Source organism: Capra hircus (assembly GCF_001704415.2).
Source record: "Capra hircus breed San Clemente chromosome X unlocalized genomic scaffold, ASM170441v1, whole genome shotgun sequence".
NCBI lineage: Eukaryota > Metazoa > Chordata > Mammalia > Artiodactyla > Bovidae > Capra > Capra hircus.
This window is the reverse complement of record NW_017189517.1, coordinates 10946239-10958389: the sequence shown is the minus strand read 5'-3', so window position 1 is coordinate 10958389 and position 12151 is coordinate 10946239. Positions and strand designations below refer to the sequence as shown.

The 12151-nt window shown below is 39.5% G+C and overlaps 1 protein-coding gene across 1 annotated transcript in view; it reads right to left on the bottom strand.

Annotated features, from left to right (window-relative positions):
- Nucleotides 1-8284: 8284 nt before the first annotated feature.
- PLAC1 (placenta specific 1) overlaps nt 8285-12151 on the bottom strand; it is a 36705-nt gene continuing 32838 nt past the window's right edge. Inside the window, exon 2 of the mRNA XM_005700315.1 lies at nt 8285-9024. Coding sequence (XP_005700372.1) covers nt 8427-8966 — 540 coding nt within the window. The 5' untranslated portion in view covers nt 8967-9024 and the 3' untranslated portion in view covers nt 8285-8426. The remainder of the gene's footprint in view (nt 9025-12151) is intronic.

Below are 12151 nucleotides of genomic sequence, written 5' to 3'. Positions count from 1 at the left end.
GGAAGCCCCTAGAGGGTAAGGACATGCCCATCTATGGATCTCTTCTCAGCACATTGCACAATTACTTGTGTCAGTTGGTGTCCAACGCAGATTTTAAATAAATGCTACCTGAGAAGGGAAAAGAGATGGAGGGAGTGAGGAGAATGTCAGGTTGTGTTGGTGTGGAAGCTTGTGGCTAACATCCTCAACAGTTGGCTTAGGTGCCCTTTGGTGCCCTTGGTGCCAAGGGTTGTCTAACCTAAAGCCAACATGGTTGCTTAACAAGTTGGTCTGAGATTGACATTTGAAACTCATCCCCTTTAATAATATGGAATTAGTTTATTTTAAATTAGCTACTCAGTACCAGAAACCCTCTCCTGAAAAACTACCTCAATCATTTGATTTATTTTTATTTTTTTTGTCTGTGTGTCACAGTGTATGGGATCTTAGTTCCCTGATCAGGGATCAAACCCGTGCCCCCTGCATTGGAAACATGGAGTCTTAACCCTGGCCCACCAGGGTAGTCCCCCACCATCATTTCATACTTTTAAGTTTCAAGCTGATTTTTGAAGGGAAGGTGCAACTTGAATGGAATTGGGAAAACAGTATGTTCAGGGACCTGCAGATAGAGAAGAGTTAAAAAGGAGAGAGACTCAGCAAGACAGAGGCTATCTTTTGGGGAATTAGCTATTGATTGAACTGGACAAATAAGGTCTGCCCCTGCAGGACAAATAGGTTAGAGAGGTGTGGAAGTAGGCAGAGGAGTCTTGATTTAATTATGGGACCGTGAGGAGTCTTTGAAGGGCCTTGAGGGGTGTGATGTAATGAAAACTGTTTGCAATAGATTCAGTGGGCTTACCTGGTAACTCTACAAACTAAAACTGTGATAAACCTAGGACGATCGGAACCATTGGAATATCCTCTTCTTCACGCACACAGGAGTGAGTTTTCTTACTGGAGAAGAGCACAGATGGAAAAAATACTGCTTCATATATGCCTACTGTGTATCAGGTGATGTGCTAGACTTTTTTCCCAAGCAGCTTTTCTCTTTCTCTCCCTACCCCCCTTTCTTCCCTTTTCTCTATTTCTCAGACAACTGCATAGACCCCCACCAAAATATACCCGCCCTGCCCCTGACTAGGACTTGACTGACCTTTAAGGATAATCAATTTCCTGTGACATTAGTCATAAAAATATGTTTTAAAATGCCAGTAAATATCAGGCAAAAAAATTCGCCAAAAGAATACAGAAATTTAACCTCATGTGCTGATTTGATGGAACAGAGGAACGGAAACACACCTTCTGGACTGAGGCTAATCGTTTTGGAGTGATGGCAGAGCTTCAAACTGGAGAATGTTTTTTTTCATGGGCAGCTTAAAAAATTGTCATTAAATATTTTCAAGAAGTTAAAACAACACTGAAAGCAACTTGGGCAACTTAAATATTCATTGTAGTTGCTGTAACCAAATATCCCAACATATTTGAGCTTAGGTGCTTCAATATAATCAGAAAAGTGTGATTTCTCTATAGCTTGGTAGAGCAAAAATTAAGCAGATGAAATATGAAATAACACGATAATTAATTTGTAGCTTGGGTCATAAAAGCCAGATTTTTGAAGAGATAATATTATTTTGATTGCAGACTGTAAATTATTACAGGGAGTTAGTGTAGGAATGACATTGAGGCTTACTTTTGGGTCAGTTTGTTCCCAACTTGACCCTCTGTTGGTAGGGGGGAGGGCTGAGTTTTCTCTAACCCCAAAGAAACCAGTCTCACTATGGCTTTAGGACTTATTTCTCCTCTCCTCACACTGGCTTTCTTTCAATATGTTGTCATGTAAATGCAGTTTAGAAAACAGAATAAATATTCTATGGGCATTACTTGGAAAATAAACTTTTAAAGATGTGTATGTATTTACGTTGTAGAGTTACAACTCAAAAGAATTCTTGCTAGAAAGAAATACGTATTTGGCTAAAAGTCAAAAATTTTGAAGTAACTTTAAAAGGTGAATAATTTACATTAGCCTGGTGTTTATATAATAGGGTGTGTGTGACAAAGTTAAAATAACATTGAAAATAACTTGAGTCATTTAAATATTCCTCCTGGTAACTGTAGAATATAAGTGCTTTTGAAGGGGGGAGTGGTAAGTTTTTAGACAGCTGGCAGGGATTTTTTGGTGTGTGTTCCTTTACATTTGAAAACTGGTATTAGCATTTAATTCTCTGACTCAGAGCAATTCCCCCTTGCCTGTCAGAGAACATCTACAAATGAAGGCTGACAGAGCCGGGCAGGGAAGGGCAAGCCTGTCATTTCACTTCCGGGAACTTTTTTATGAAGCCTCCTGCAATCCCCCACCTGCTCAGACCCTGTTAGCCCCTCTCGGTTCCTGCTGTTTAATAATTCTGGGAGCTACTCTGATTTCATTGCATTACCCTTCAGATAAGTTACAGGAACTTCATCAATGGCCAAGCCAGATGGTTGTGGATTGGATAGGAACAAAGCAAAAAAAAAAAAAAAAAGTAGTAATGGGAAGAGTGATGGGAAGCATTCATTGTGTTAGTATTTATATATATATCCATTCTGAAGGAGATCAGCCCTGGGATTTCTTTGGAAGGAATGATGCTAAAGCTGAAACTCCAGTACTTTGGCCACCTCATGCGAAGAGTTGACTCATTGGGAAAGACTTTGATGCTGGGAGGGATTGGGGGCAGGAGGAGAGGGGGACGACCGAGGATGAGATGGCTGGATGGCATCGCTGACTCGATGGATGTGAGTCTGAGTGAACTCCAGGAGTCGGTGATGGACAGGGAGGCCTGGTGTGCTGCGATTCATGGGGTCGCAAAGAGTCGGACACGACTGAGCGACTGAACTGAACATATATATATATATATATATATATATATATATATATATATAGTTATATATATATAATGTATATTATATATATATACATATAAAATCAATGAGCAAAGTCCCCTGCCTCTCAACTTTGAAGCTGGCTAATGCCATATATATATATATATATATATATATATAGTGTGTGTGGCTCAGTCACTCATTGTATCCCACTTTTTGTGACCCCATGAACTGTAGCTTTCCAAGTTCCTCTGTCTGTGGAATTTTCCAGGCAAGAATACTGGAGTGGGCTGACATTTCCTTCTTCAGGGATATATAAAAAATATGTGCATACACATACATGTGACTCAGATTCCCCCATCTCCCCACTCCCACTGAATTGCATTAGGAAATCATTGGTCTGATCTGAACTAGCATCATCATTTATGTTATTTGATTTACCTTTTACACTTCTCCCCTTTGGCTTTAAATGTCTTCAGCAATGTCGTCTTAGAAAAATAAATAGAAGCTTCCTCTGGAATACTTTTCACCAATCAGTCAGACTTGTAATTTGCAGCTGGTAGGACTTATTTTCCCCAGAGAAGGAAAATAGAACCGACAGAGGCAAGGGTACAGCAGCGACTTATCATGTATTTTTCTACCCAGGCTGTGTCCTGCCATTGATTGTAAATTGATTGTATATACACAGATAAATTGAACAATGTCTCATTTGTGGAGTTAAGGTCATCACTAGGATGGTCCCCAGTGATCCCGCCTCCTGGTGCTCCCACCTTTGTGTAATCCCTTCCCCTTGCGTAGGGGCTGGACCTCCAGAGTTACTTCCCCAACAAATAGAACATGGCAGAAGTGGCGAGATGTCACTTCTGAGACTGGGTTACAAAAAGCCTGTGGCTTCCAGCTTGGACTCTGTCCCTCCTCTCCTTCCCTCCCGCTTCTCCCACTTCCTATCTTTGTTGTCATGATCATCTTCCATACCATAAGAACACTCAGGCAGCCTATGGAGAGGCTCACAGAGAGGAAATGAGGCCTCCTGCCAACAGCCCCTTGAGTGAGCTTGGAAGTGGAATCTTCAACCCCAGCTGCACCTTGAAATGACAATTTGATGGCATCTCCTCAGAGATCTTGAGCCAGAGGTACTTGGCTACATTGTGCCCAGGTTCTCAATCTGCAGAAACCATGAGAGAATAACTAGTTGTTGTTCTGGGGTAATTTTTTTTTTTTTTTTTTTGCTGCACCAAATATCCTGTGGGATCTTAGTTCCCTGACCAAGGACTGAGCCCCCTGGACCACCAGGGAAGTCCTGTTTTGGGGTAATTTGTTATTCAGCAAGGGCTTCCCAAGTGGCGCTAGTGGTAAAGAATCCATTTGCCAATGCAAGAGACATAGGAGACACGGGTTTGATCCCTGGGTCGGGAAGATCCCCTGGAGGAGGAAATGGCAGCTCTCTCCAGTATTCTTGCCTGAAGAATCCCATGGGCAGAGGAGTCTGGTGGTCTTCAGTCTGTAGAGTCGAAAACAGTCGGACGTGACTGAAGCAACTTGGCATGCATGCACATTGTTCAGCAATAGATAACTAAAATAGAAAGTTTTATAATTGTATAATCAGTGTATAAGTTTATAAACTGAAATCTGATCAAATCATTTGTTTTCTTCTGAAAAAGTTGTAGAAAGTCGAAAGACTAAAAGCCCTCTCCTTATGTCTCTCTCTGTCTCTGTCTCTCTCCCTGTCCTCTCTTTCTCTTTTTTATGGGAATAAATAACTATGATTACACTTTAAGCAGTATATCATAGAGATCAACCACAGGGATTGCAGTACTAATTAGATTGAAAGAAAACAGGGAAAAAGAATGAAAAGATGTTACTTCGTAAATTAGCCTTTCTTTAAACATTTGATCTTTGATGATGTATTTCTTTTTTTAGGATAGTGTATTTCTTATAAACCTGGTGTGTGTGCACCTCTGTCTGTGTGTGTGTGTGAAGATGCTGTGTTTAGTTTAATGCTTGGTCAGACTTTCCTTCTTGATGGAGGAATGGAGGGATGGGAGTATTGACATGCAACTCCAAGATGGCCTATTAGTTAAAATTAGGGATAAAAGACTTTTTGCCCTTGATATTTATATATACTTTATACTGTTTTTAAAAATCTGGTTTGCTGTTTTATAATCAGTATTATAATACCCTGTTTTCAGGGTATAGGAATTAAAATTTAAATGTTACTTTGACTCTCTTTCTATCAGTGAAATATTTTTAAATATTTGACAAGCAATTATCATAACACATGGTTTCAAACATTTTTGGCTTTCCCAGAGAGTGAACAAAATGTGAAAAGGCTCATTTCTTTTGAGGGCAATAAAGCATTTATTATTATCACAAATATGATTAAAATTATGTGCTAGATTTTTATAAATCATGTCACCTTAAAAGTGAAATGGACATTACCACAATGAAGGAAGAAAATGCCCTTTCAGAGTGGCATGTCAAAAGGTAAATAAATTAGCCAACTCAAAAGGCGGTTTTTTCTTAAAGCATTTTTATCTTCCCATCTTTTGAATGGTTTCTATGCTTATGAACTTCCAGGCCCTTTCTCAGTAACAGCCACCAAACGGGCTTGAGCACCTACTGAATACCTTCACCAAGTACTACATAAGAGAAAAGCAACACAAACCAGCAAGTAGGACAAGGTCTCCCATGCTCAAGAAGCACATGATCAAGCAGAAAAGATCAAACATGGAACAGAAATGGCTGAAGTTTGCTTTTACTGAGTAAAGACATGTCCGACTCAACAAGTACAGATTACTCCTGAATTCTGAAAAAAATCATGCCTAATTATACAGAGATTTTTACCCAGGTAAAATATGATTTTTGATACAATATTGCTTTGCATCTTTGTTCTTGCTATTTCCTTTGCCTAGAATGCCTTTGCCCTCCATCTTCATCTGATGAAATCCTCTCTGTCACTTAAGGCCTAGTTCAAATGCCCCCAATTTCCTGAGGCCTCAGCTTATTCCATCTTGACTTATCTGTTGCACTGGAAAAAATAACCTACCCAGGTCTCTGGTCTAGAATCCCATGAGTCACACTTCTTTCATCTCTTGATCACTTCTCTTTGGTATCCTTTGTTATCTCTCTCTTTTTTGCAACTGTGCCTTGAAGATTGAATGTTAGGGAGTTTTCATTCTCTGATCCTAATCACCTAAATTCATGTCATCTTCCCAAGGCTTTATCTCCCAGTAATTACCTCTTATACCCTTTTCTTAAGCTCCAGTTCAAGGAAGCTCAATTTCTTGAACTAATTCCTGGACATGCTCTCTTGGATATCACTATCATCTGCAACTCAACTTGTCCAACCTGGACTCATCTTCACCCCTATCCTTTACCCTCACCCCAGTTTCCTTACTTAAAGCCAGAACTGGCCATGTCTTCTGAGCTTCCAGGGCTCTAAGTGATGACATCTTCTTTGATTCAATCTCTTCTTTTTCACCTATATCCTGTCAGACAGATCAGGGCTTAGCTCCAATCTCATGGCCTCCATGAAGCCTGTCCTCTCTGCTCCAGGGTCTGGAGTCTGTCACACTCCAAATTTGCCTGCACAGCTCAATTTCTCTCTTGATCAGGAATGGGGCTTCTATAGACATTTAACTGTTTCATAGGCTAAAATGAATGAAGTCTTGTTGTTCTTCACTTGAAATCATTCTCATTTTCATCTCTTCCTACACTTTTACACCTTCCTCTATTTGTTCTTCTCATGTCCTGTCACCTAACTTACAGCCCTAACCCACTAGGTGTCTTCCCATCAACAGTGCACTTAACTGCCCTGTGCCAGTTCTTATGCTCACAAAGGATGCCCCTTGTCTTACTTTGTGCTTAGCCAACTCCTCCTTATCTTCTAAGAATGAGCTCACTGCCCATCTCAACCAGGAAATCTTCCTGGCTCTTTCAACCCAACTGGAAGCTTCTCCTCTCTGGGAGGGAGTGTTAAGTGTAGGGGAGGAAAATGCATTTTGGAGCTAGTCCAACCTGGGTTTGAATCCCAGTGATGTTACGTATTAACTGTCTAGCCTCAATTTCTCTGAGACTCAGACTCCTCATCTAGAAAACAGAGAAAATAATTTTTATCTTGCAGAGCAGCTGTGAGGATTAGATAAGGTCGTGTGTATAATGTATCAGGCATATGGTAACAACTGTTATTAGCGAGTAGGTCTTGAGTGTCCTCCAAGGCTGATACGTTGCACAGCCCCCGGGGGTGTCTCCACGAATACTGCCCCTTGAGGTTGTCAAGCGCACAACCTGCATGTGTAGTCCAGTTCTACTCTATCTAGTACCAGTTTGCTATGTTATTTACAGGTATTTTAGTATTTAATAATCCATAAGCTTGTGAAGAGAGGATGGGAAGGGCAGTCCTCATTTTCTTGTACATAGCCTTGTTTATTGCTACTTTTCTACCCCATTTCCCACCTCTGTCAACTGCCCTCTACCCCAACTATATTGGATTAAACTAATTGTAGTTTCTCTGATGGCTGCATCCCTGATCCTCAGGCCTCTGAACAGGCCCATTCTCTGGGCTAGAATAGCTTCTAGCTCTCTAGGCTTGTTTACTTGTCTCCTCCTGATTAGACCATGTTAGTCTTATTCACCAATGCATGCTCAGCATCTAACATAATACCTGGAGCATAGGATGAGGGTGCTAAATGTTGGTTGAATGAACACATTGTTTTCAGGGATTGTTACCCAGTTTTCTTCAAGAAGGAGCAGGAGATTTTTAAATGAACAGCTGTGTTTCTTCGATGGCCATGACTGTGATATACTGGGTATTTGTTCCCCCTCCCTAATTTGTATATTGAAATCCTAACCCCCAGTGTGATAGTATTAGGAGCTGGGAAGATAATTAGGTCATGAGAACTGTGTCTTCATGAATGTGATTAGTGCACTTATAAAAGAGACCCAGAGAACTCACTGTTGAATAAACTGATGTACCTTCCCTTTGCAAGTCTTTGAGAACAGTAACGGATAGCCAGGTTTGGCTGAAAATTTTCTGTTCACATAAGTTGGGCAACTTTTCAGAGTACTATCAGTCTGTGACTGAGTATAAGATTTACCCCTTGGCCTCAGGAGTATACCTTCTAGTTGGTGGGAAGTGAGTTGAGTGATTCCTAGAACCACTGGTGATTTATAAACCACTAGTGTGAATTCTGCCTTCCATGGACAAAAAGTGATACAGAAAAGTGATAGATCAAACTAAGAAGGTATGTGGCTAAGTGCTAAGTTGGGTGGTGTAGAGTTTCAAGGACATGCATAGACAGATGGAGGGATTCACTGGGGGCCCTTAAAGGAGACAGAAGTCATCTTTGAGAAGGGACCAGGCACTCATATTTGTAAAGCACTTAGAAGAGTGTCTGGTGCATAGTAAAAGCTTTGTATGTGTTTATGAAATAAAAATGCCCAACTGATATTTCTATGCCAGCAGGATTTTATTTACTCCTAAAAATATACAAAAAAAATTTTTCTTTAAAAAGCTCATTCATGAAATCACCATGAGTTGTTTTTTCTCAAAAGCACACATAGGAGGGTCATAAGAGCTTCTATTTGTCTACTTAGTGACGTGGGGCTCGTCTCTGCCCTCTTTCATTGTAGACACAAGACAGACAATAGCAGTTGGGCCTTTGGCTGGACTGTGACAAGGTGAACACTTCATAGCATGTCTCGCCATTCCGGGTTGTGACCCCTCCGTTGGGGGCTAAGTTCCTGGAGCAGGACGTCGTAAGCCATGGGGAACATAGCGGGGCAGTACATGACACTGGAATCACATACTTAGATGAGGTATGCTTGGAAGTGTAGTATATTTCAGAGCTGTAGAGAACCATGTCCTGAGAGATAGCCTTGGCCCTGATACCACATTCTGTCACACGATAGGTGAATTGGTAGGCATATGGCTGAACATGGTTGGCAGGGCAACCCAGGCCCAAGTGTAACTCATGGAAGTGTACATATACTTCGTTGTTCAACATGAAGGGGTGTACCGTGACCATGAACCAGTCTGTCGAGCATAGTACAGTCATTGGATTTTGTCCGGAACAGGCGGAAAACACAGAGGTGAGGATGATCAGCTCTCTTATCAGCTCGAAAACTTTCATTCTGGCAGCTTATCAGGTAACGACTCTCAGGAAACAGGAAGCTATCTCTTGAGGAGTTCTAGAACACACAAAAACACAAAAGGCAAATCATCGTATTTCTTATGGTAAGTTCAAACATGAGCATTAAAAAACAAACAAACAAACAAACAAAACAAAAGGCCAGGGACTTCCTTGGTGGTCCAGTGGTTAAGATTCCTTGCGTCCACTGCAGGGGACATGGGTTCTATTCCTGGTCCAGGAACTAAGATCCTGTATGCCACAGTACAGCCAAAAAAAAAAAAAAAAAAGAGGCCATTCCTAAAGCATCGAAAAAAAAAAGTGAAACAAGTAGAACTTAAATGTTCTCACTGAAAAGAAAAAAAGCTAAACATGTGAGGTGAGGGATGTGTTTAATTAACTCAATAGGGGGAATTCTTTCACAATGTAAATGTATGTCAAATCAGCACGTTGTACACTTTAAATCTCTTCCAATTTTATTTGTCTATTATACCTCAATAAAACTGAAAAAAAAAATAAGAAGTAAAGGAAAATATCTTTGTGAGAGAGAACTGAATTTTTCATTCATTGTTGGAACGCATGGGTTTCTAGATAACTACAATGATTTCTTTAAATGACTTTACCATGTTGTTTTGGTATAAAACTTCCTCACATATGCAATGAAAGTCTACACTGATTAGGAGTGGCATTCCTTTGTGTGCAACCCCAACAAAAAAGAAAACAAAACTGTTTTCATGCCAAACATTAAATAAGGTGACAGACAATAACAGTTTAATTCAAGCTGACAGCACTTTCCTCCTGAAGGCCCCAATGTCCTCCCCTATACCATACTAATGAACTCTTCTCTATTGCCTTCTTTTGGTTAGCAACAAATTTAATTAAATGAAAACCCAGCAAGAAATTGTGGTTTATTTCTGACAAACAAGTGGCTCATTTAAAGTGATCAAATGAATGCTTTAAAAATGCCAGCAGTGGCTATTGATTGTGAAAATGAATAAACATCTTTTACTCTTGTGATTATGTAACTATTACTCACTTAATACCATTGTATCATGATTGGTCAATAGAAAAATAATGTAACTCTATATCACCAAAAGTGGGATCTAATAGAAAAACCTATAATCACTTTTTAAAATCTGGATGCATGTCAGAGTTATCTTGAAATTTTTTGAAAATACAAATGTTCAGATATTGCTTTTTTCTTCAGAGCTCCAGATATGTTTCTAATCAGTAGCCATGTTTAAAAACAACTGGACTATATGATGACCTTTTACTTTTATCTAGTTAGTTTCACTTTTTCTATTTCATATCCAGTACTCCCATTTCATTTAGTTTACATTCCCCAATTTCTGCATCTCTTCTTTTTTTTGATGTTCTTTCTCAAGCCTTTATCAAGTGTAGTAGAAAAAATTTTCTATACATATGTGTAAGTATGTACAATATATATATTTTAGAAAACTTATGAATTCTTGCCTAACTAAAAAAATTATGATATCTTGATTCTACTTATTTGACTTAATATGAATAGAAGGCTAGATTTCTAATTAAAAAATAGATACACAACAAGCAACAAAGACTTACTGTAGAGCTTAGGCAACTATAGTCAATATCTTGTAATAACCTATGATGGAAAATAATTTCAGAAATAATATATGTGTATTTGTATAACTGAATCACCTTGCTGTGCACCTGAAACATTGTAAGTCAACTATACTTCAATTATATATATATATATATGTATATATATAAATGCCAGCTGTAGCATCATAGGCCATTATAACCAATAGATTCCCTAATATATTCCTCAAGACACTTTGTAAAATAGTGAAATTGCAGAAATAAAAACATAATGGTTTTTATTTGGACATTTCCCCATCCGTATTACACATGAAAACTACCCAAAAGTCCCATATTGAAGAAAGCAAGTCATGGGTTTGCAGTTTACACACTGATTGTCAAGGCATCTCTTAAGGTGTTCTTTGTGGCCATGGCTTGGACCTCATGGAGTCATATGCTTTGCTTGACATTCTTTTATTTTCACTGGTCTTTTAAATTTATTTTCTTTTTCAATAGGAAGCTTTGTAGCCATTTCCCAGTCCTATTGCCTTTACCTCCTAAAGAGTGACAGGCAGAGTAATAAAGAGGAAAAAGGAGTCATGCTAAGAACAAGCGTCTAAAGCACTGCTTCAGAAGGGGTACACATGAAGAAAGAAGGAAGGAACAGGAATATCATCACGTACTGTTCAACTCAGCTTTCATTTTAAAAGTGAAAATAGAATAAATCAAATAGAAAAGTGACTAACATTTCAAAGGAAATGTCTATGCAGGGTCTCACTTTTGCTCCTTGATGAGTTAAGTAATCCTTGAGTAAATGAACTCATTTGATCTATTGAGTGTCTACTATGTGCCCAGCACTGTGCTAAATAGAAAGCATCCCAAGACAGTTCTTTCTTCCCCTCTTTCTCAGTTGCAAAAATGCAGCTTTTTCTTTTCCTTTGATACTGATGAATTTGCTGTTTTCTTTAATGGCAGAGGAGCCCGCTAGCCAGGTGCTGTGGCCTGGATGGAAAGTTTTGTTTTTATGTCAGCGCTTGATCTGATTGGTGCCCCTGTCTTTCCCTCCCTTGTTACTGACTCCTCATTCTCTTGAGGATATTGAGGTGTAAAGAGAAGCCTAAGAGGTTTACCTGGCTCCTTCCTTTCCTCTTTGTTCTGAAATGTCTCTCTTAAGACTATTTTTTGGTTTGTTTTCCACAAAGCAAAAAAAGAAAAAAACGAACAGAAAACAACAGCCACACCAAACCGAAAACTCAACCCTCTTACGCCTCCAAAAAACCAACCAAACAAAATACAATGGTGATGACCACAGCAACAACAAAAACCAAGTGAATTCTGATGCCAGCTGCTCCTGGATAATGACTCAACAGCTAAATAAACAAGCTACTTGCTCCAGAATGATGTGCATTTGCTGAGGTTGCTTCTGGAAGCTGAGGTCATCGCGCCATCACTGCCGTACTACTGTCTTGGTCTCAGGAAGACCACCTTGTCCTGAGCTCACTTTAGGAGTGTTCTTCTCTCTCTCTCTCTCCCTCTTTCCTCCTTCCTACGTCGTCTCACAGTCTGGACCTATTTGCCCTGAACAAAAACTTCCCTTTTAAGTACTTCCTGGAAATAGGCCAGGGAAACAA